The 25,626-nt window shown below is 37.5% G+C and overlaps 1 protein-coding gene across 1 annotated transcript in view; it reads right to left on the bottom strand.

Annotated features, from left to right (window-relative positions):
- The window catches only part of LOC150075134 (leishmanolysin-like peptidase), an 807,866-nt gene that overhangs the window by 258,530 nt on the left and 523,710 nt on the right, over nucleotides 1-25,626 (bottom strand). Inside the window, 2 exon segments of the mRNA XM_090388304.1 lie at nucleotides 7,354-7,459; nucleotides 24,724-24,899. Coding sequence (XP_090244430.1) covers nucleotides 7,354-7,459; nucleotides 24,724-24,899 — 282 coding nt within the window.

Genomic DNA, 25,626 nt, shown 5'->3' with positions numbered 1-25,626 from the left:
GTCTCCACCTATCCGATAGGTTTCTGCCTTTTCAGCTACTTTCATGTGCCCAGTCCTTGGATGCTGACCTTAATAAGTTCACTTCTGACAGGAAATACAGACATCTCATCCTTGAATTGTACTTCCCTGTCCCTTCCCCTTGAAGCTTGTCTTAATGCCGCAAGCCAACAATACCACCTGATGTGAAGATGGCATACTAACTTTTCAGTATGATAGTTAGTAATGATGGACTAACTACTTCTGTTCAGTGCAAAGAACGTTGCCTGTTTATACTACTATATGTATATGAAATTATTTGTTTCCACCAATGTCTTCTTTATATATTGTACTGTAAATAACTGTATTATACTTGGAGTTTTGAGTTGTACTTCCACATATGCATTTCCTATGTTTTATATATCAATGCTCTCTATTTATATTGTATTATTATTGTTAACCCCTGGCCTGGTGGCCGTGAAGGGCAACATTGCAATGTATCGAATTGTATTATCATCATTATTATTATTGCAATAAAGATTTCTTAAATTTTTTTTTTTATTGCAATAAAGATTTCTTAAATCCACTTCACTTGTGTGTCCCAGTTGATTCACTGAAACAGAATGAGGCTCTAATCATACAAGTATAACCACGGATAAATGTCAGATAAATCTAATTCACTTGTGTGTCCTAGTTGATTGACTGAAACAGAATAAGGCTCTAATCATACAAGTATAACCACAGATAAATGTTAGATAAATCCACTTCACTTTTGTGCCCCAGTTGATTCACTGCATCAGAATTTTACAGCTTGAACAGTGTGCTAACATCATCTTTAAACTTGGGAAAAGTGTAAAGAGATGCTGCAGAAAGTTTATGGACATGATGTTTTGAAGAAAACAGCAATTTAGAAGCAGTTTAATCAGTTTAAAAATGCACAGGAAATACTGGAAGATGAACCTGATGCCCTTCAATGTTACAAAACAATGAAAATTGACTTTTCTAGAACAGGACATGATCTAGCCAAGGAGGATGTCTTTGTGTGTACTAGGTGCAGAGAGTGTCAAGATATTTATATTGCATTATTATTGTTAATTCCTGGCCTGGTGGCTGTGAAGGGCAACATTGCAATGTATAAAATTGTGTTATCATCATTATTATTATTGCAATAAAGAATTGCAATAATAATAATTATTATTATTATTATTACACCAACTCAACATTTTGAGTTGGCACTTATGAGATTTTGAAGAGTTGGGTAGATGCCCTCGAAAGTATTAAAGTGGGGGTACCCATCAAGTTGTTATTGTTTGTTATTTGGTTTTTAGGAGCATTAGCAACTAAGGCCATATTGCTTCGGGGATGCGGAGCATACCCGCATCCATATTGATGCAGTGGTCATTCCCTGACCTTTCCACATCCTCCGTATTTGGTGGGCACGGGCTCGAACTCCAGTCTAATCAAGAAGCGTGTGCTATGCACTGCTGCTCCTGCCCACCTGGCTACGGAGGCGCCAAGACCCATCAAGTAGCCGCATGCAAAGGTGAAAATGATTCTTGCACTGCTTCTATTACAATCAGCAATGGTATGGAGGGTGTGGTGCTGGGGTTTTCAGAGACTGGTGGGAGTCATCATGGAACAAATAAATATGTGGGCTGTGTTAGAGTAACTAACACTCAGAACAGGTGCATGTATACTTGTATGAACACCAATCCTAGGAGTATAGTGAATAAATCTGAAGTGCTGGTTAAGACATCAAAGGCAGATATTGTTGGGATATCAGAGAGCAGTGCAGAATTGGAATTTGGGGAGTACAATGTGTACAGAAAGGATAGACAGGATTGGAGAGGAGGGGTTATGCTGTTAGTTAAGAAACACATGAAATCTAAGTGCATCCAGTTGACATAGACAGTGCAATGTTGAGTCAATTTAGTGTGACATAAGCATTAGGAAAGCAAAAATGAGAGTAGGAGTGGGTTATAGGTCTAATGATTCTAATGAGTACAATGAGCAATTATACAGAGAAATAGAGTGGGCCAGTAAATCAGAATGTCTAATAATGGGGGATTTAGCATTAGTAGAGGCATTTGATGCAAGAAAGCAAGCTTATGCAGCATCAGCCAAAAAAAAAAAAAAATGAATTTTAACTTTAACTAATGGGGAAGTCCCCACGGACTGGAGATGTGCAAATGTATCCTCAATTCACAAAGTGGTTAAAGAAACATTGCAGGATCATCTAGACAAGACTGCAGTAACAATTACGAAAGAGCATGGATTTGTTAAGGGAAAGTTTTGTCTGACAAATTTCATAGGATACTATGATGTGGTTACAAAGGAACTGGATGCAAAAAATAATTTTGATATCATATACTTGGATTTCAGGAAAACTTTTGATACTGTTGCTAATGGAAGACTACTGTACAAATTGGAGCAGTATGATATTAAGGGCAATTTGCTACAATGGATAAAAGGGTGGTTGAGTGGGAGGAGGCAGAGAGTGGTAATCAATGGATGCTGCTCTTCATGGACTAATGGGCCCCCCGTGTTGTTTTGTATATTTATCAATGATATTAATGAAGGTATATTAGACTTAATGTCCAAGTTTGCAGATGATACAAAGGTTGGCAGGGTTGTTAATGGCAGTGTGCTACTGAAACACGATCTAGAAAAGTTAGGCAGGTGGGTTGAGAAGTGGCAACTGAAATTTAACATTCACAAATGCAAAGTACTGCATATGGGCAGAACTAACCCCGGTGAAAAGTACCAACTGTGTGGTACTACACTTAGGGTGGTAGAGAATGAAAAAGAATTAGGAGTAATTGTGCAGTCAGATATGAAGTTTTCTGAGCAGTGCAGACAGGGTGCCAGAGCAGGTCATGGGGTGTTGTCAATGATATACAGGAATTTTGATAGTAGGGAAAAGGAGATGATTATCCCTTTGTATAAGGCAATGTCAGGCCATGCCTTGAGTACTGCGTACAGGCCTCGAGGCCTCATTTTAGGGAAGATGTAGAGTTGTTTGAGTGAGTACAGTGAAGGGTAACAAGACTGGTGAGGGGAACGAAGGGGCGCTCTTACCAAGAAAGGCTTAAGTTCTGCAAATTTCCATGTCTGGAGACTAGGCACCTGCAAGATGAGCTGATTGAGGTGTATAAGACCTGGGTTGAACAGGCTCAGATTACGAACATGATGGGGCATAAATTCAAATTGAGGAAAGACAGTTGTAGAACAGATGTGCAGAAATTTGCCTTTAGCCAGCGGGTAGTTGATTACTGGAACAAACTTCCATCTGTTGTTGTAGTTGATAGCTTGAATAAATTAGAGGAGGAAATGGACAAACGTTTAGAGGGAATGGATGTGTGAAATGGTTTCCTTTTTTTTTGGCTGATGCTATATAAGCTAGCTTTCTTGCATCATATGCCTCTACTACTACTCCTAATGTCTCGAAAGTGAAGGAATGCGTGAAATATATAGGCAAATGACTGTTGTTGAGTTTGCACACAAAGTTGGACTGTCCTGATGCAAAATTTAGGGATGCATCATGTGTGTGCAAAGTCTGTTCCATGCTTGCTGTTGGATGGTGAAATGGATTTCAAGAAAGCCAACAAATGTGACTTTTTCGAAAAATCTAAGCAAGGTTCAAGCTTCCTAAAGAAAATTGGTCACTGGGTATAAGAGCTGGGCATTTGCATATGACTCCAAGACCAAGATGGAATCATCTGAATTGCACATAAAAATGTCTTCATGGCCCCAGAAGTCTTGTGCAACAATATCCAACATCAAAGTCATGCTGATCATTTTTTAAAATGATGAAGACATTGTGCACCACAAATTTGTGGCTAGGGGGAGAAACGTTACTGCTGATTTTACATTGAGGTTTTTACCAGTTTCTGTGAGAATGTGAGGTGAAGAATACCTCAAAAATGGAAGGATGGTTGGATCCTGCACTATGACAAAGTGTGCAGCTACACAGCGACAGCAGTTCAGCAATTCTTGGATGTGAAAAACTTCAGTCATGCAGCAGCTTCTCTACTTCTCTGACTTGTACCTTCTGACTTCTGGCTATTCCCTGAACTGAAAATAGAACTTCAGGGTCATCATTTCTCTACAGTGAATGATATCAAACAAAATGCCAAAACAGCCCAATGTGTTATAAAAAAACACAATTTTAAAGATTGTTTCAAAGCTTGGGAAAACTGTTGAAACAAGTTTGTATGCACATAAAGAAGCACATGAAGGTCATTAGGTTAGTAAGTCAACTGTTCATTTAATAAACTTTTATAATAAAATTCTGTGAACTTTCTGGAATGTATTTCATATCTAAATTGGAAAAGGATGATTAGGCTAGATGTGCAGAAATTTTCTTTCCACTAATGAGTATGTGATGAGTAATAGTTAGTACACACTTCAACCTGGTGTTAGGAAATTGCATAGCTTTAAAAAATATAAAGGAGAACTGGATATTTTATTAGAAACGATAGGCAAATGGAGTTGTTTTTTTTTTTTTTTTGATTTATAAGCTTGCTTACTTGTATCATTTTGCCACTATTAATATGAGGCGCCTCCGTAGCCAGGTGGGAAGGAGCAGCAGTGCGTAGCACACGCTTCTTGATTAGACCGGGGTTCAAGCCCGTCACCACCAAATACGGAGGATGCGGAAAGGTCAGGGAATGACCACCGCATATCCCGGAGCAATATGGCCTTAGTTGCTAATGCTCCTAAAAACCAAATAACAACAACAACAACTATTAATATGAATATTAATTCGTGATAAATGCAAGGTACTAACATTTGGTATGTTAGTATGTTAGGTAACTTTTTTGCCTCTTCTCGTACTAACTCTTCTCCCTTTTTTAAAACAATATGTTTATGATCTTATATAGCACTGTCTCCGTAGCTAAGTGATCAGGAGCTGGAGTGCAACAGCACACACTCTTTGAGTGCACTGGGGTTCAAGCCCCTGGCTGCTAAATACCATCGATGAACCAACCCGCACTGGACCAGCATGGCAGATTATGGTCCATTTCCCTCAACACGAATTGTTGAGGAGGCTTCCATCCTGCAGTGCTATTAAAAAAAAAAAAAAGTTTACACCTTTTTTTTTTAATAGCACTGTCCAATACGACACCTTCGGTAGGGTCAGGTGGCACCTACGAACCAGCAGCTAACTAACTGTATGAGGATGAATGTTTGAAGGAAATTGCAGGATATAAACATCAAGCATTAATCATTTAAATTTACCATTTTTCACAAGTTTCACATATTTTCGAAAGGAAGAAAGCAGTTGGTTAGGCAAAATTTTAATTTAGAAATTGTAAAATCTAAACACTAACACAGTTCAATTTTAATTAACATCAAATTCAAAAATTTCAGTGCAAATATCACAATAAAGGTATAAAAGTATGTTAGAAAAACTAGCCTATAATTTGTATAAGCAAATTCATTAAATAGTCAACTGAATTTCATTTTCCCAGTTTAATATTTTTGATGAAATTTTATTTTATTTTAATTAGTTATTTTGCTATATGTCTAATTACAGATGATTATATAAAATAATGTAAGAAGCAGTGAAAATGTGTATGTGTGCGTGCATGGCATTTCAATTAAAAGGCACCAGGACTCTATTTTGCTTATATTTAAGTTACAGGCTATATGTTATCTAGACTTTTTTTTGTCATATTTTGGATAAAATTTTTGAATTTGATGTTAAAATTGTACTAAGTATTGCCATTTGAATTTTTCAATTTCTAAATTAAAATTTTGCCTAATCAACTTTTTTTTCTCAATAGGAAAGTTGTCTGTGTAGTATAGTGACAAATAATGCAAGAAACCATGTGTATAATAGCATCAGCCAAAAAAAAAAAAAAAAAAAAAAACCAATTCACCCATCTGTACCCTCCAAGGATTTGTCTAGTTCCTTGGAGTTTATTCCTTGAATTTATTCAATTCATCCACTCCCACAACAACGGATGGAAGCCTGTTCCAACTATCAACCACCTGCTGGCTGAAGGCAAACTTTCACACATGTATTCTGCAACCATCATTCAACTTGAATTTATGTCTCCTCATTGTGTGTAGCCTCAGCAAGCGGAAGAATACCATTAACATTCAGCTTACTCAATCCATTCAAGGCTTTAAACACCTCAATCAGATCTGCCCACAGGTTCCTGGTTTCGAGATGCTGCAATTTGCAGAACTGAAGCCTTTCTAGGTAAGAGCACCCTTTTGTTTCCTTCACCAATCTGGCTGACCTTCTCTGCACCAGTTCCAGCAGATCTACAACCGTCCTAAAGTGAGGCCTCCAGACATATATACAGTACTCAAGATGCAGCCTAACCATGGCCTTATACAAAGGGATAATCAACTCCTTATCCCTGCTAGCAAAGTTTCTGTACATAATTAACAAAATCTAATGAGCTGTCCTGGCAGCATGTCTGCACTGCGCATAAAATTTCATGTCTGAGAACAAAAGTACCACACAGTTGATAAGTTACTCTGGGGTTAATGCTACCCATGTGCAGTATGTTTGGTTTAGTCAAAAATCATCCTTTCTGTACTTCAGAAACAAGGTAAAGTGCTTTTATTTGAAGCAAAAATAAAAACAAATAAAACAGTTGGAGCACAGCAGCATGAGAAGAAGGATGCCATTAGCACTGAGAAGTGACAAACTGCACTGGAGCTGACCATTCACAGCTGAATGTGCATAATAAAGAGTAACCATCATACAATCGCTACATTTATTTTGTTTTGTTCTTAAAATAAAATTGGTTTACATTCATTTCAGAAATACACAGGTGATGATTTCAGGCTAAACTGAAGACGTGGAAACACTTCCCCATTTAGAAAAACAAGCAGTTGATTAGACAAAATTTTAATTTAGAAATCATAAAATTTAAACACTAACACTTAGTTCAATTTTAATTAACATCAAATTCAAAAATTTCAGTGCAAATATGACAATAAAAAGGTCAAGACAATTAAGGCAATTAAGACAATTTTTTAGGCCTAAGCCAAAAAAATAAGCAATACAGATCTTGATGCGTTTTAATTGATACATCCTGTACACACAAAGAGTACAGGTGGACAAGAATTGTTTTTAAATTTGCAGTGGGTCATATTGATAAAAAAAAGAAAAAGAAACTAATAAACAGTAGAAGGCTCTAATCATACAAGTATAACCACAGATAAATGACAGTGTGCAAGTTTTAGGAAGGAAAAAATTTTCATACTCTTAAAACAAATTTTGTGTTCTTTTCCAATAACAGAAAAGTCACATAATAATTACATTTAACCAAACATATTAATAGACAAAACTTATATTTTACATAAACAAATTTTATTGAACAAAAAGTTAAAAAAAAAAAAACTGAACTTTACCAGAGCATGAAGTATTTCATGCTTGACAGTAGACAAAAGTGTATCAAGGTCTTGCGGCTTTGTTGAAATGGAGTTTGGACATAAATTAGCATGACCTGCAATTGGTCTACAAAAAAAAAAAAAAAATAAGAAATAAATAAAATAAAATAAAAAATATAATAAAATAAAGGTAAATGATATTATTACAACTACACTATCTAGTTACTTTTTCTTATCAAAATTACTACAAAGTTAAAAAGAAAATATTAACCTTATTTACTTTTCTGGATACTGCAGTTATTTATTATTATTTTTTTTTAATCATATCGCTTTTTTTTTTTTTTTTTTTTCATTATTAATCCTGTATAAATCTACCACAGTTGATTAATGAATGATTTTTAACAAATACACTATAAAGACAACTAATATATATAGGGTCTTCACAAAAGTTTGGAACAGTTTTGAATGTATTTATTTTCAAAAATAATTGTTAATGTAGAAGTATATAATATTAGAAGTCTAATAACATTGTTTATAGAGAATAATTTAACAGGATGTTAGCTGTTCTAAGGCAGAGGAAGCAGGAAATTTCTATGTGAGTTCTGTGTTTTTCAGCCTGCAAGCATGCTGTTGCTGTTATTTGGTTTTTAGGAGGATTAGCAACTAAGGCCATACTGCTCCGGGGATATGCGGTAGTCATTCCCTGACCTTTCCGCATCCTCCGTATTTGGTGGTCACGGGCTCGAATCCTGGTCTAATTAAGAAGCGTGCTACGCACTGCTGCTCCTGCCCACCTGGCTATGGAGGCACCTGCAAGCATGCAACTGAGTTCAAGAATACATATTTTCCATAGTGATAATACAATAAAACTTTCTGTGGAAAACATCTAATACCATACAGATCAGCACACACACACTCCAATTACAATAGGCAATGAAGCCAAAAGACCATGATGGTGATTGTCACTTTTGTAATGTGAATGTAACTGGACTCTCAGTGAAGAACAAGCACGAAATTGCATATCCAAACCTGGATTCAGCAATAGACCAGCCCCACACAATGACAGTATGCCAATTCTGATACTTTGACAGCATGGTGAAGAGTGTCTTTAGAAGACAAAATGGAATGTAATGAAGGTGCAACTGGCAGAGACTTGAGAACTTCAGCCGATCTTAAGTAAACATCCAATGAAGAGATATTGGAGCTGGAAATGTTTACTCATGATAATGACCATGAGATCTGTCCCTGTCCAAAGATAAAGCCAAACTTCTTGTCTCAAGGCTAAAGCATAAATACTTTATTAAGAGGAACATCAAAGTAGCTCACTGTTGAAAAAAGAAATCAAGTTTTGGCAACATTCTATATGGTAAATAGTCTGACCTACTACTACCATGATATCAACTGGAATTTTTTGAGAACTGTCAAAAGTACATATTACATCTGAACACCTTCATCAACTCCTCATAGCAAAGTTCGAAAGCTGTTCTTTTGCATAACGGGCGCCTACACCCTTCATTTACCATTGTTCAATCTGTTTGTGTAAAGGAGACATACAATAAGACAAAGGCACCACTTGTAGAAATTCAATACACCTCTTAACAGAGGAATATCTGCAGTGACCCCAATATCACTGGTTTTTTTAATAGGTATGCAAGGAGGGTGCACAAAATTTGCCACTGTTTCCTGTGCCTATGGGACAGATGTGACTGCCCTCAAAGAAGCATATATTAGTTTTACTATTAGCAGTGGCAAGTATGTGAATTAATACTTTGAGTGAATGTCTATGTTAGCCAAAGCTCTCAATCTCACATCGGCAAATCACAGAAGTGAATGAATGTATGTGTACTCCCTATCAAATGAATGAATATTTAGCATTAGTTGAGGTATATGATGCAAGAAAGCAAGCCTATGCAGCATCAGCCAAAAGGGGGGGGGAACCCTCCCGAGGCAGTGTTAGGTGAGTCAGAAAACTGCTAAAATTGGGGGGGGGGGAATCACTGACTAAAAGATTAATGGTAGCCGCAGGCAGAGGCAAAAAAAGATTCGTGCACTGCTTCTATCATAACGAACAGCAGCCTAGAGAACAAGTTGCTGGGGACTTCAAGAGCTACTGGGAGTCATCATGGAACAAATAAATACATGGGCTGTGCTAGGGTAACTAAGAGTAAGAACAAGTGCATGTACGCTAATGCTAGAAGTATAGTAAATAAAATTGATGAATTTGAAGTGCTGATCAAGATGTCAAAGGCAGATATTGTTGGGATATCCGAGAAAAAATGTGTCACACAGATATAAACAGTGCAAAATTGGAATTTGGGGAGTACTGGAATTTGTCTATCCTTTCGGTACAATGTGTACAGAAAGGACAGACAGGGTAGAAAGGGAGGAGGAGTTATGCAGTTAGTTAAGAAACACAAAATCTAAGAAAGTGCATCCAGTTGACACGGGTGGACAGTGCAATGTTGAGTCTGTTTGGTGTGACATAAACACTGGAAAGGGGAAAATGAGAGTAGGAGTATGTTATAGGCCTAATGACTCTGATGAGTACAATGAAAAGTTGTGCAGAGAAATAGAATGGGCCAGTAAATCAGAATGTCTTGTAATGTGGGATTTTAACTTTACAGATATTGACTTGAACTTGTGGATTGGTCACTCGCACACTAGCAAGAATTTTGTGGATTTATTGGAGGATTGTTTCTACAGCAACATGCCCGAGGGGCAACCAGAGGGGATAATACCCTTGATCTGATTATCAGATCAGTGATTATTCATGCATTAAGAATTTGCAGATAAAGAAACCATTGGGTGACAGTGATCACAGAGTATTGATGTGGGATTTACTTAAAGATGTAACTACAATCAAGGATAAAAGGGAAGGGATTTTGTTTTCGTAACAGTGACTAAAGTGGTCTCAGACAATTTTTAAATTCCATACAGTGGGATCACCTGATGATGTTATCAACAGTGAATTCTAAATGGGAAGCCTTCAGGAACTTAATCTTGGAGGCTACTAGGTTTTTCATACCAACTAAAAAATGCTCTTCAAGGTTCAGGCCTAAATGGATGTCAGATGAATTAATGAGGCTCGTGACAAAAAAGAAAAATGCATGGAATGCATATAAATTATCAGGCAACATAGAAGCCTACACCAGATATAAGCTAATCTGTAATCAAGTCACAAAGGAGGTTAGGCAGGTGAAGGCAGATTATGAGAAATATTTGGGAAAGGAAGCAAAGAGTTCTATACTAATGTAAACTCTAGAAGAAAGGGGATGAATCAGATTGGTCCACTTAACATAGATGGTTCGACTATTGATGATCCTGCTCAAGTAGTTGATAAACTGAATGAGTATTTTGCATCTACATTCACACATAAGGAGTTATTCAAAGAGGGGAATGCTAGACATTTATCAAACTCTAACAGGGAGATAAGTGATTTTGTAATAACTGAGAGCAAAGTGGAGGAGAAATTGTTGAACTTAAATATAAAAAAGGCACTTGGGGCAGATGGAATCAATCCAGTTATAATGAAGGAGGCAGCAAAGGAAGTAAGCAAACCCTAAGCATAATTATGAGAGCATCCTTAGTCAGGGGAGATCCCCATGGACTGTAGATGTGCAAACATATCCCCAATTCACAAAGGGGGTTCAAAGGGTGACACAAATAATTATAGGCCTGTTATTATTATTATTATTATTATTATTATTATTATTAGCCATATGGTGCAAGGAAGCCTGAGGCTTATGCTGCACCAGGCAAAAAAAAAAATTTCTGAATTACCCAAAGAGAGAGAGGTAGAAGGGAATCACCAAGAAAGAGAAGAATAATGATATCCAGCTCAGGACGCTGGGTGTGCCAAGCCCATACTCACCAGATGTGAGCCCCTGGGGATAAATTAGTTTAACTTCTGTTCCTGGGAAAATAATAGAGTCACTGGTTAAAAGAGGTGATACAGGATCACCTAGACAAGACAACAGTAATAGTTCAAACACAGCATGGGTTTGTTAAGGGGAAGTCTTGTCTGACCAATTTCATTGGATACTACGATATGGTCACAAAGGAACAGAATGCAAAAAATAATTTTGATATCACATACTTGGATTTCAGGAAAGATTTTCATACTATTGCACATGGACGACTGCTGTACAAATTGGAGCAGTATGGCATTAAGGGCAAGTTACTGCAATGGATAAAGGGATAGTTGAGTGGGAGACAGCAGAGAGTGGTAATAAATGGACATTGCTCTACATGGACTAATGTTATTAGTGGAGTTCCCCAGGGTTCGGTGCTGGGCCCATTGTTGTTTTGTGTATTTATCAATGATATTGATGAAGGTGTATCAGGCCTAATGTCCAAGTTTGCAGATAATACAAAGGTTGGCAGGGTTGTTAATGACAGTAAAGACAGTATGCTACTGCAACAGGATCTAGAAAAGTTAGTCAGATGGGCTGAAAAGTGGCAACTGAAGTTTAACATTGACAAATGCAAAGTACTCCATATGGTTAGCAGTAACCGAAGAGAAACATACCAACTGTGTGGTACTACACTCAGGGAGGTGGAGAATGAAAAAGACTTGGGGGTAATTGTGCAGTCAGATATGAAACTCTCTGAGCAGTGCAGATTGGATGCCTCAGCAGATCATGGAGTTTTGTCAATAATATATAGGAATTTTGCTATCAGAGACAAGGAGATGATTATCCCTTTGTATAAGGCAATGGTTAGGCCACCCTTGAGTACTGTATACAGGTGTGGAGGCCTCATTTTAGGAAGGATGTGGAGTTGCTAGAACCAGTACAGAGAAGGGCAACAAGATTGGTGAGAGGAACAAAGAGGTGTGCTTACAAAGAAAGGCTTAAGTTCTGCAAGTTGCAGCAGCTGGAGACTAGGCACCTGCGAGGTGATCTGATCGAGGTGTACAAGGCCATGAATGGTTTGAGCGCTCAATGCTGATGGAATACTTCCGCTTGCCCAGATTAAAAACCTGAAGGGGCATAGATTCAAATTCAGGAAAGACAGTTGTAGAATTGATGTGGGAAGGTTGCCTTTAGCCAGTGGGTAGTTGATTGCTGAAACAGACTTCCATCTGTTGTTGTGGAAGTTGATAGCTTAAATAAATTTAAGGCTGAACTAGACAAACATTTGGAGTGAATGGATGGATGAAATGGGAAGGTTAGTTTTTATTGGCTGATGCTGTATAAGTTTGCTTTCTTGCAATATGCCTCAACTAATGCAAATGCTAATTTCACCCATCCATTAACTCCAGATCCTGTCTAGTTCAGCCTTAAATTTATTTAAGCTATCAACTTCCACAACCCTAGTTCTGTTCCACCTATCCTTTTTGCATAATATATTCCCATCACCCTGACAATAGAGTCACCAACAATAACTAGTTCCTCTGGGACCAGCACATTCTGCCTTCGAGATTTCCGCTTTGTAGCCCGATGCACAGAAGTGAGCTCTGGTGTTGATTTGGGCAGTGAGAGCTTGATGGGCCTCTCATATTAATTTCTTTGAGGGCATCTACCCTACACCTCAAAACCTCATAGACGCCCATCAGAACACTGAGTTGGTGCCTAATTTCTTGACACTTTAGGTACCTAGCACACAAAGACATCCTCCTTGGTTAGTTCATGTCCTGTTCTAGAAAGGTCAGCAAACATTTCGCACAATTTTTTTTAATGTGATGCATTGGAGAATCGCCCCCTTCGTTTCTCCCCCGAGCCATAGCATTCCAGCTAATCTGTGCAAATTGCTTCGCAGCTCTAATCTGGGTGATGATTGCCATTTAAATACAATTTAATTAACAATGAAATTTAATAAGATTAATAAATTTCATTGATTAACTGATAATACTATATTAAGCTAACAGATTCCTAATACAGTGCTACACATTACACTATCTAGTTTTACGTTATACCTTGCGCTATCAGTTCGAGATACACATTACGCTATTTTGTATCAATCTAGTATACTACAACAATTCCGGATAGTTGAACAATATTGGTGGCAACAGCGGTACTAGCAGTGAGTCGTAACTTACAAAAATCACTAATTTAAAAGCTAATGAATGCTACTAAGCCTATTTAATGTCTTTGTAGAACACAATGTAGTATCTTAATTAATGAAGAATATGGCATAAATATCAAAACTACTTATCCCTTTTCAGCAGCTGTATACTACAATCTAGTATACTACAACAATTCTGGATAGTTGAACAATATTGGTGGCAACACCGGTACTAGCAGTGAGTCGTAACTTACAAAAATCACTAATTTAAAAGCTAATGAATGCTACTAAGCCTATTTAATGTCTTTGTAGAACACAATGTAGTATGTTAATTAATGAAGAATATGGTATAAATATCAAAACTACTTATCCCTTTTCAGCAGCTGAAAATCCACCGTCTGTTCACCTTGTGACCCCAGCGCCCACACACATATAAGGCGCACATTATAAGAATATATCTCTCTGTTATATGTGATTGAATGCGTTAACCTGCACAAAAAAAAAAAAAAAAAGAGTGGGCCTCTACTCAAGTTCTCTTTGAGTGAATAGGAATAAATGTATATCTCTGTTGGTTGTTGTTGTTGTTATTTGGTTTTTAGGAGCATTGGCAACTAAGGTCATATTGCTCCGCTGATATGCGGTGGTCATTCCCTGACCTTTCCGCATCCTCCGTATTTGGTGGTCATGGGCTCGAACCCTGGTCTAATCAAGAAGCACGTGCTACGCACTGCTGCTCCTACCCACCTGGCTACGGAGGAGCCATATCACTGTTGGGTGAATAAGAATGTCAATTAATTGTATAAATGCACACTTTAAACATATGATGAAAAAAAAAAATTATTATAAGCTTAAATAATTTGGCAGGTTAAGATGCTTCAATAAGTGGTATGAATAAACTATGTGATGACTGAATGAATTCCTGTGAACTGTATTATATATATATAAAAATGTGTGCATGGGTATCAAATAGTATTGTTTATATCTAAGAGGAAACTGACCTGTCTGGATATAAGGTGATGAACAAAACACGATAAATGTGTGAGAATGAGTTATTGTTAACATAAAACTGTTGTTTCTCCTAAATATATGTCAAAAAAAAAAAAAAAGTTTTCTGTGTATATGTTTGAATGACAGATGAGTACATGGCACTTGCACATATGTGGAGCATGTATGTTTCTTCTGACAGGCCCTCTCCAACTTGACTATTGAAGGGGAGCAACCAGCTCAGGAACCCCACCCCATTGCTGACACCATGCCATCCCCCTGTGTGGATTTTCTCAGCATCTTTTCATCCCCCTGATAAGTGTCATACCTTGTTCTTCTTGTCTTCAGTATCGCCATTGAACTGTACTGACTGCTACTCGATTATCCAGAGGACTTTGTTCAAATTATTGTGACACTTCATCTGATAGTAACATTGGAATGGGCGAGGGTGACCATATAGATGCCACTGCAAGTGTCAGTCCTCCTTGAAAGCATTGAAAAGCATCATACCTTACCTGTGTCCACCACAAAGTGCTATACAAGGACACAGCTTGCCCGTTCAGGTACTGAATCATCTCTTCTCCTTGAAGATCTAGTCCCCCCCCTCCCATGGAAGATAAGAACTAATTTACTAAGGGTATGCCTGTTGTATAAGTTATGGCTATCAGAGCTGAGCTGGAAGACTTGATAGTACAACAAACAAATCGATAGCCTCTACAGCCAGATCCAGAATTGTGGATATTTGGATGAAGCTGGAGACCATACTGCTTTGACTCTGCAGTGGGACTAGCCAGATTTCCACTACTGCCTGGACTACCTCCACAAGGTGGTGATGAGAAACATGGAAACTTAAGTAGGATCCGATGGCTAAATGGCCAGAAGAATAACACAACCCAATACCTCAATGGCACAAACTACACTTAACACATACATTCCAGCATGGCCAGTGTGGGATTTAAATAATGTACTAATCACAGCGATGAGCTCTCCCCCACTACAATGGGACCCCTGGCCCTGTGACTTTATTTCTCCTATACTCAGTGCCTTGACCAACTGCCACCTCCAAAACCAAACCTTTCACCTGGTGGACCCTACCAGCACAAACCTTTCTCTGCATTTAACAGTCCTCTGCAGAGGATGGGCTCCTCCATAGCCCCTTTAACTTACTATTTTCTGGTGAACATCTTCCTATCATCCACCATCTTTACCATCACCTTTTCTCCAACAAGGCTCCGTAGCCGAGTGGGCAGGAGCAGGAGTGCAGTATCACACGCTCTTTGAGTAGACCGGGGTTCAAGCCCCTGACTGCTGAATATGGTCGATGTGCCAACCCGCACTGGACCAGCATGACAGATTATGGTCCATTTCCCTCAGCATGAATTGTTGAGGAGTGGGTTGATAATGGCTGCACTTTACTTTACTTACTTACTTACTTTCTCCAAACTCAAACCTCTTACCTCCGTGCTCCTCTTCCAATAAAAACTTCCAGAGGGTGGGTTTTTTATTTATTTTATTTAAAAAAAAAAAAAAAATACCTGCCAGAGATCTTTCACTCACTACTGCCTGACCCACCACCCTGTGGAGCTGGATGGAAACTAGGGGACTGGGTATTCAACAGGCTTTTAAGCCAAATAGCCGGAGGAGCAACAGCCCAACATTACCCAATACTACATGATGCAGGCTACACAATAAGCACTCTCTCTCTCTCTGGCTTTTACAGAGTTTGTATTGCATCACAATATTTACAAATGTGGAGTTGGAGGAGATGCCTGGAGAAACTTGACAATAAACACTATATTTTATACACTATTAGTAATGACAAATGATGCAAGAAAGCAAGCTTATATAGCATCAGCAAAAAAAAAAAAAAACACCAATACTTCCATATCACTTGTCCATCCCTTCTAACAGTCAGTCTAGTTCTTCCTTTATTCAAACCATCCACTTCTATGACACCAGATGGAAGTGTATACCAATAATCAGCCACCTGTTGACTGAACACAAATTTCTGCCCATCTATCCAGGGACCATCCTTCTTCAATTTGAATTTATGTCCCCTCATATGTACAGTCAGAGCAAGAGGAAGGTTTCCATTGGCATTCAGCATACTCATTAAAACCCTTAGACACCGCAGTCACATCTTCTCACAGGTGTCGAAGTTTCCATACACTACAATTTGCAATATGAAGCCTTTCCTGGCAAGAGCTCTTTTTGTTCCCCTCCTTACTCTTGTTGCTTTTCTCTGCACCTGCTTCAGCAGAACCGCATCCTTCCACAAATGAATCTTTCAGACCTGTATGCAGTACTCAAGATGTGGCCTGTCCATTGCCTTATGCAAATGGATAATTACCTCCTTATACAAATTGGAAATTTGATATATATCATTCACAAAACTCTATGAGCTGGCTGTCCTAGCAGCTTTTCTGCACTGCTAAGAGAACTTCATATCTGATTGCACAATTATCCCCAGATCTTTTTCATTCTCACTACCTGGAGTGTGATACTACACAGTCATACAAAATACCTTACATTTGTCAATGTTAAATTCAATTGCTACTTTTCAGCCTATCTGCCTAATTTATCTGGATCTTGTTGCAATAGCCGAGTGGGCAGGAGTGGGAGTGTAGTAGCACACGCTCTTTGAGTAGACCGGGGTTCAAGCCCCTGACTGCTGAATACGGTTGATCTGCCAACCCGCACTGGACCAGCGTGGCAGATTACGGTCCATTTCTCTCAGCATGAATTGTTGAGGAGGCTTCCATCCTGCAGTGGGTTGATAATGGCTGCACTTTACTACTTTTTTTTTTTTTTTTTTTTTTTTACCCTATTTAATGTCATTAACTACCCTGCAAATCCCCTTCATATCATCTGCAAACTTAGACATTAAGCCTGATATACCTTTGTCAATATCATTAATAAATACAGAAAACAACAATGGGCACAGCACTGAGCCCTGGAGGATGCTACTAACATCTGTCCGAGAAGAGCAGTGCCCATCGATAACAACTCTGTCTTCTCGCACTCAGCCATCTATAACAGTAAATTGCCCTTAATCCTGCACTGCTCCTATTTGTACAGCAGTCTTTTATGTGCAATGAAAGCTCTTCTTAAATTTCTTTTTTGCATCCGGTTCCTTTTTCACTGTGTGACAGTATCCAATTAGTTTAGTCAGAGAAGACCACTCTTTAACAACCCCATACTATGACTGCAGAATAAACACATTCCAGTCTAGATGACCCTGCATTACTTCTTTAACCAGTGACTCCATTCTTTTCCCTGGAACAGGGAAAATAACAACTCGCTGTTATTATTATGATTCTAACTTACCTCCTTTGCTACCTCCCTTAATATAATTGATCAGATCTCATCCATTCCAGATAACCTTTTAGCTTCAACAATTTCTCTTCTGCTTTCCTCTTGGTTATCACAAAATCATTTAGCTACCTCTTAGAATTTTATACACTTCTGGCATTCTCATCCTTAAAAAAATTCCTGATGCATGAATGTAAATGCAAAACACCTAGTAAGTTGTCAGCATCTGTTGAGCAGGATCATCGACAGTTAAACCACTGATGTCAAATGGACCAATGTGATTCATCCCATTCCTTCTAGTGTGTACACAAAGAAGTCTTTGCTGGTTTCTGTAGCAACTGATAATTTATATGCATCTTATGCATTTTTCTTCTCTGACATGAGTCTCAATAGTTCATCCAACATCCATTTAGGTCTAAGCCTTGAACAGTATTAACAAGTTTATATACAAGTATATAGACATTTATATGAGTATAAACAATATTACAAGGAACAGTTAGCACTGAAAGAAATCAAATAAAATATACTTACAAATTTTATTTGAATATCAATCATTATATTGCGATGTCTCTCTCTCTATAATAAAAAGTATTTTTCTAAGTTAACATGATTCTAAGATGGTCCTGCTGAAATTGTAAATATTTTAAACAAGTATGGTTGTCAACTAAATTGAAGCAAATGTAAAATGTATATACAGTATTAATTTACTGATGCTTTACAATTATGGTTATGATTGTTAATGCTTGCTTCCTTGCATCATTTGCCAATACTAATAATATTACTAATCTATAAAGCTAGTCTTACAATTGATTATAGATAATTTTAAATACGTGATAACTAATTTTTATTTGGTTTTTAACCCCACAACTGTTATTGACTTTAGTCTTTTCTGACTTCCATTCTACTAATACTGTATTTGAACATTGCATGGATTTTATTTTGTTCATGTTTTACTTTGGATTACCACATTCACATTTAACCTATTTCAATTTTAATAATATGCAAATTACTAATTAACCATTCTTGAATATTACTTACTTCATAAATTAAAAAAAAAAAAAAATTGTATTAATGTTTCCTAGGGACTAATATCAATACAAAATTCGATACTGATATTAATGTCTCATATTGTTTTTGGTTGTTTTATAGGACTTGAAATAATTTGAATATTTAAGTAATTAAAATGCATGTATATTTGCTTCTATAAACAGTACTGTACACTGAGTAGACAGAAATCATGGAATACCTACCTAGTAATGGGTAGGCCCACCTTTCGCCCGGATAAGGGCAGTCACACAGCAAGGCATTGAACCCACTAGTTCATGAAAGGTATTTCCACATGTATTTCCATCCATGCTTGCTGCACCACTGTCCATAATTGCGTTGCATTTCTGGTGGAAGGATCCAAAGCTCGAACAGACCTTTCCACAGCATCCCAAAGACACTCCACTGGGTTCATATCTGGCAAACGGGCAGGCCATTCCATGGTCATAAAACCTGCAGAATGCATTTCAAACCATGTTCTAGTCACCATGGCTATGCGGGGAGGTGCACTGTCCTGCTGGAAGAGTCTATTGCCCTGTGGGTGCACGATGACCATGAAGGGATGCAGATGGTCTGCAAGGATGGACACTTAACCTGGACCATTAAGAGATGCATCTAGATGCACCAGTTGAACACGCCCAGACCATTACCGACCAGATACACAACCTTCTGTCCATTCAAAATAACTGGAAATGGGACTCATCGGACCAGGAGACCCGTCTCCAATCATCCAAGGTCCAGTGCCGATGTTCTTTTGCCCAGTTGAGGCATAGAATCCTGCGTCGTGGTGTTAGCAATGGGACTCTGGTGGGTCGGTGGCTCCCAGAACCCACTGCAGCTAATGATTGCCTGATTTGGTGGAGACGTTTCTGGCACCTCCCCCCCTCATTGAAGTCAGCGGTGTTTTGTGCCACTGTCACTCTCCGGTTGGCTGAAACAATGCGAGACACATGAACAGCCACGTTCATCCACTACCTTTCTCCACCCACAGTGCTGTCCACGATGAGATGTTATTCTGGAAATGGTGTATTCCCGATACACTCTTGATACTGCTGAACAGGGAAAGTGCAATTTCTATACCACCTCCTGGATAGAGTGACTCATGCATTGGACACCCACTATCATTCCCCTTTCAAAGTTGTTGTTTAACTCACGACATTTATTCACACTGACATCGAACTACCATCTACGAGAATGCAGTGATGTAGTGTACCAATATACCTTCCAAGCAGTGGGTTCATCCACTAGTGAGAGGGGTGACAGCATCGCATTGCCCAGGAACCCCATTAATTCTGTCCTTTCAGTGTATATTAGGACTCCCTACCACTAAGATTATTCCACTATCAATATACCATATTTGCAATTCACACATCTTTTTTAAATTGTTTTATTATTATTATTATTATTATTTTATTTTTTATTTTTAATGAAAACCCCAAACACGAGAGGTATTAGAACCGTGCATGGGTTGAAGGTTGGGATGGTAAAAGATATGTGTTGATAATTAGACTTGAACTTCTGTAGATTGTAATTTTCAGGAAATTACGTATGAAGGAAGGTTGTTCCAGAAAACAGAAGTTGAATAAGTAAGGGAGAAGAAAAGTTGGTTCTGTGAGTTGGAAACTGGGCAGTAAAAGGATGTTGCCTGGTTGTGGCACGTGTTCAGACTACTTTGGAAAAGAGAGAGAGAGAGAGAGAGAGAGAGAGAGAGAGATTATAGAAGCCAATTCAGAAGAACAGTGCCCATGGAAGTATCTATAGCAAAGGCATGCAGCAGAAACAGAACATCTATGAGACAGAGAGTGGAGAGATTCTGTTAGAGATGAGTTCATGCCTTATAAAGGATAAATAAAAAAATAAATTTTCTGTTTATACTCCCAGCACAACAACCAAGTCAGTAGAGTTTACAACAAATCATCAATACAAATATTTATCGTATTTAGTAGTCATGGGCTTGAACCCCGGTCCACTCAAGGAACGCATGCTATACACTTGCTCATGACCACTGGGCTACATTAGGCTTATAGTATACCTATGCAAGTATTTCAGTATAGAATAGTTCTTCCAAAATTGTACTGAGTAGATTTAGTGATATCCTTAATTAATTTTAACAGTACATTCAAGAAGCTTGTTCAAGATTTAGTTACCAGTGCGAAAATCTAGTGGAGGGGGATATTAAAAAAAGTCTTCTGGGTCAGCCATTATGCAGTCACTGAAAAAGGACCACTGTTGTTTTTAATTTTCATAAACGACATTGATGAAGGGATAGAGGGTGTGATGTCTAAATTTGCAGATGATGTTAAAATTGGTAGAGTAGTTAATGATCACTGTCAAGCTGAGCTTCTTCAGAGAGATCCAGATAGACTTCAGGAATGGTCAGAAAAATGGCAGCTACGCTTTAATCCAACAAAGTGTAAGGTATTACACCTGGGAAACAGTAATTCCAAAATAACTTATTCACTTAGTGGAGTTCAACTAAACCCAGTACTGGAGGAAAGGGACTTGGGTGTTACGATACGGTCAGACATGAAATTCTCTGAGCATTGTAAACAGGTTGCAAGGAAGGCCCATGGTGTCCTATCGATGATCTATCGAACTTTTGCAAGTAGAGATAGGGACGTAATAATCCCATTATATAAGGCTTATGTTAGACCACACTTGGAATACTGTGTTCAAGTATGGAGACTGCACCTAAAGAAAGACATTCAGCTTCTTGAAAGGGTGCAAAGACGGGTAACTCGCCTGGTGAGATCGGCAAAAGGGCGTTCTTATGAAGAAAGACTTCGAATATGTGGGTTGCAGAGTTTGGAATCTAGACACCTTAGAGGAGATTTGATTGAGGTGTTTAAGACTCTGAGAGGCATCAGTAAAATGAATGAGGATGAAATTTTCAAGATTATAAATAATGCTAAAACTAGGGGACATAAATTCAAGTTATGGGGGGAAATGTTTAGATTGGACTGCAGGAAGTTTTATTTTAGCCAACGAGTTATAAATTACTGGAATAAGTTGCCTTCATGGGTGGTAGGCCGACAGTTTGGGGAAATTCAAAGGTCATCTGGATAGTACCTTTGGGTAAGGGAAGCACATAGGATGATAGGTTTCATTTCCTTTTTTTTAATTAATTATTATTATTTATTTTTTTATTTTTATCATTGTTTTGTTCGGATTTTTTTTTTTTTTTTTTTGGATGGTGCAGCATAAGCCATAGGCTTTCTTGCACCATACGGCCATTACTAATACTAATGGTGTTCACCTTGCTTGTAAATGTTAAATTCATATAATTTAAACTTTCCAAAGCAGCTGATGTCTGCATGCTGTGATGTTGATCAGTCCATTTATAATTAAACTTAATGAAAATTAAAAGTTTTTAAATTTCTTTTGATGATAAACTTTTATCTATATGTTAACCTAATTATAAATGATATAGTAACTATTACCAATGTACTGAAACCACACAATCAGAAAAGCAGAAGAGATGTTAAATGAAAACTTCTCAAGTTACAAACAACTGACTTACAACAATCGTGCATTTAACAAAACTGCATAAGGTATACAGAATAGTGCTCTCTTGAATGAGCACTGTATTGTATAGCTTATGGAATTTTGTTCAAAAATTCATTTATTTTTTCCCTGATAAATTAAAAAAAAAAAGGGATAAATTTTGCTGAATAAGAAGCTAATTACAAAATGCTCTCCAAATTTTGCACTATTCTCATTAAAGACAGATATGACTGATTCAGTTATATTTTTCATCACATTTCTTAAACCAACAAGATTCATTCCATATTCTATACAATTTATCATGCATACTAGAGGCCATCATATTGGTCCTTTGCTGAATTTTGTCCATCATATTATATTGTTCCTTTGCTGAATTTTGTCCATCGTATTGTTCCTTTGCTGAATTTTGTCCATCGTATTGTTCCTTTGCTGAATTTTGTCCATTGTATTGTTCCTTTGCGTAAAACAGAGAACTTGTGGACCAACTTCATAACTGCTAAACTGACCGGGAAAATATGAGTTTCCAAGCTGGATTTCTAAGCAATTATGACAACCACTTGTTGAGCCCTGATATATATGCATTGTTAAAAATTACTTGTTTTTCCACTCACATTTTGTAAACCAAAGCAGTTAATATCAGTGCATTTGTCATTTGCAAAAATTATTTCACTTAATAAAGGAAATACATGCTCTATCAATAACTGTATCCTACATCAATTTTTTTTCTCTGATATCAATTAGCATTGCTACTTAATTTTAATTACATATATATTACATATTTGTGCATTATTTTGTTATTAGATGTAGTTTTTTTCACCTTCTTGCATTTTGGGAAACACAAAGTGAATTGTGTTTATGACTTTCAGTAGTGACTTCACTTCATTGACTGGCTTTATTCTATCTAGGTGCTGTAGCTGTACATTATGAACATACTCAAAATGTAACCAGCAATGAGTATTTTAACATTTTGGACAATTTATTTTTTGGAAAACTAACAAACACAGTGCTTCAAGCTTAATTTTAAAAGTAAACTTATACTTATCAACCAGAATGGCATTCCAACAATACAGGTAAAAACAATATTATTTAAATGGGCAATAATGGCAAAGTACTTCCTCAATCACAAGATTCTAAGGCGCCTCCGTAGCCAGGTGAGCAGGAACAGCAGTGCATAGCACACGCTTCTTGATTAGACTGGGGTTCGAGCCTGTGACCACCAAATACAGAGGATGCGGAAAGGTCAGGGAATGACCACCACATATCCTCGGAGCAATATGGCCTTAGTTGCTAATGCTCCTAAAAACCAAATAACAAACAAACAAACAAGATTCTAAGGACAGTTGTCAGTCCTTAGTAGTGTTCACCCACTCAACTCTATATCTGCTTGTCCTGTGAGGATCTCTAAAGGGATCCTCACAGGACAAGCAAATATATGGCTGTATAAGAGTTACTAAGAGCAAAAGACAGGTGCACACAGACTTGCTTATATACTAATGTTATGGGGTGTAACAAATTAATTTGATGAATTTCAAGTATTAGTTGTCACTTAATGCAGACATTATAAGGATATCAAGCAACATGATGTTACTTTTTTTTTTCTTTTTTTTTTTTGGTAGTTGTTGGCACATCGGCTTCTGTGGCCATAGTGCACCTCCCAAGGTTTTTGCAGTACTTTGATCCAAGCCCAAGGCGGGATTCAAACCCGCGACCTTTGGATTGCCAGGCAGGCACTTTACCCACCTGGCTAGCCCGGTCGGCCATGATGTTACTCAAACAAAGGAGATGCAGAATTTCAACGTGGTGACTACAATGTGCACAGATTGGACATGACAGGACATAACAAGATAGAAGTAGAAGAGGAGTTATGTTCTTGGTTAAGAAGCACACAGAATCTAAACCTGTGAAACCAGTTGATGTGATGACCAGTTTGGGTCAGTTTGGTGTAACATAAGCAGTGGGGGGGGGGGAAATGAGAACAAGAGTATGTTACAGGCCCATGACTATGATGTGTAAAATTAATTATTACATAGACAAATATAATGGGCTTGTAAATTAGAATGTCTTATAATGGAGAATATTAACTTTCCACATTGTAACTTGAAACTGTGGCCTGCTCCCTCACATAGTAGCAGAACTTTTCTGGTTTTATTGGATGACTGTTTTTTACACAGGATATTAGATGAGCAACAAGAGAAAATTACACTCTTGATATGATTATCAGCAGTAACTTTTCATGCATTAAGAATCTCCAGATGAAGGAACCACTAGGTGGCAGTAATCATAATCTACTGATGTGGTCCTTACTTTAAATTATAACTACTGTCAAAGGTAAAGGGTTTTGCTTTTATAAAGTTGACTACAATGGACTTAGGCAGTTTTTTAAATTCTTTTCGGTGGGACTGACTGATTTTAATTATTTAAAATAGGAAATGGAAACATTTTCAATATTGGATATGTTTATAAATAACAAAATATGTGTATAAATAAGAAACAGATTTAAAAATATTGTACATTTCTGTGAAGGTCCTGTAGGTTTGTTACCTATCAAGTGCAGCTTCTTGTTGACAATGGGCAGCATAAGCAACGGTTTGACCTTTATGACAGCGATCAGTTTGCATTGCTGAAACATAAAATACAAAATCTGCATTTTCGATTCCAGGACCTGCCGGACTTGCTAAATGGCACAGATGTCCTGCTGCACTGCACACTTTACATGCCTGCAAAACAAATGAAACACAGAATATAAAAATACAAAGATGAATTCACAAAATTTCACAGTGTGCATATATAGTTGGCAAGAGTATAACTTAATTAACTGATAATGTTTGTTTGAGATTTTGCATTTAATTGAAAATACAAAATTTAAAATCCTTTATCGCAAACAAAATCTAAATTTACATAAAGTATACCTTTCACACAATACTAAGAAATTACAAAGAATAAAATCACTGTGGCATAAAATCAACATCTTACAACTGTGGGAAGAACTTTAAGATCTTCAAGAACTTCAGACAATAACTGATCACTTAAATCAATGAAAGCTAGACATTTTGATTAATAAGAAAAGGGAAATGGGAAATATATTTTATAAAGAAAATAGGAAGAAAGGGGCCAGGGTGTGTCTGCCTGCAGCAAAAGTTGAAACATTGTACAGCAGCTATAATCTTTTAAGGACACAAAAGGTGAAATTGTTGCATGTGCTGGTACTAATCATATCAAGGGTAGGAGATCTAAAGATTTACTTAACAAATACATGGCAATATTGAGGAAAATTCAATAGTTAGGATTAAATTTGAAAGTGTCTGAAATTCTGTCTGGAAAAAATTTGCACAGACCTTCCTTTTCTAAAATTTCCATGTAAAATTTGACAAATCATCTTCTTATTCATTGGCCATCATCCAGGGTCAAACAATGAACTCTTACCACAATTTTCTGAACTTTTGC

This window comes from Mastigoproctus giganteus, chromosome 14, assembly GCF_048544385.1.
Source record: "Mastigoproctus giganteus isolate SK-2022 chromosome 14, ASM4854438v1, whole genome shotgun sequence".
Taxonomy (NCBI): domain Eukaryota; kingdom Metazoa; phylum Arthropoda; class Arachnida; order Uropygi; family Thelyphonidae; genus Mastigoproctus; species Mastigoproctus giganteus.
Note: the sequence above shows the minus strand (reverse complement) of the source record. Positions and strands in the feature narration are given on the sequence as shown.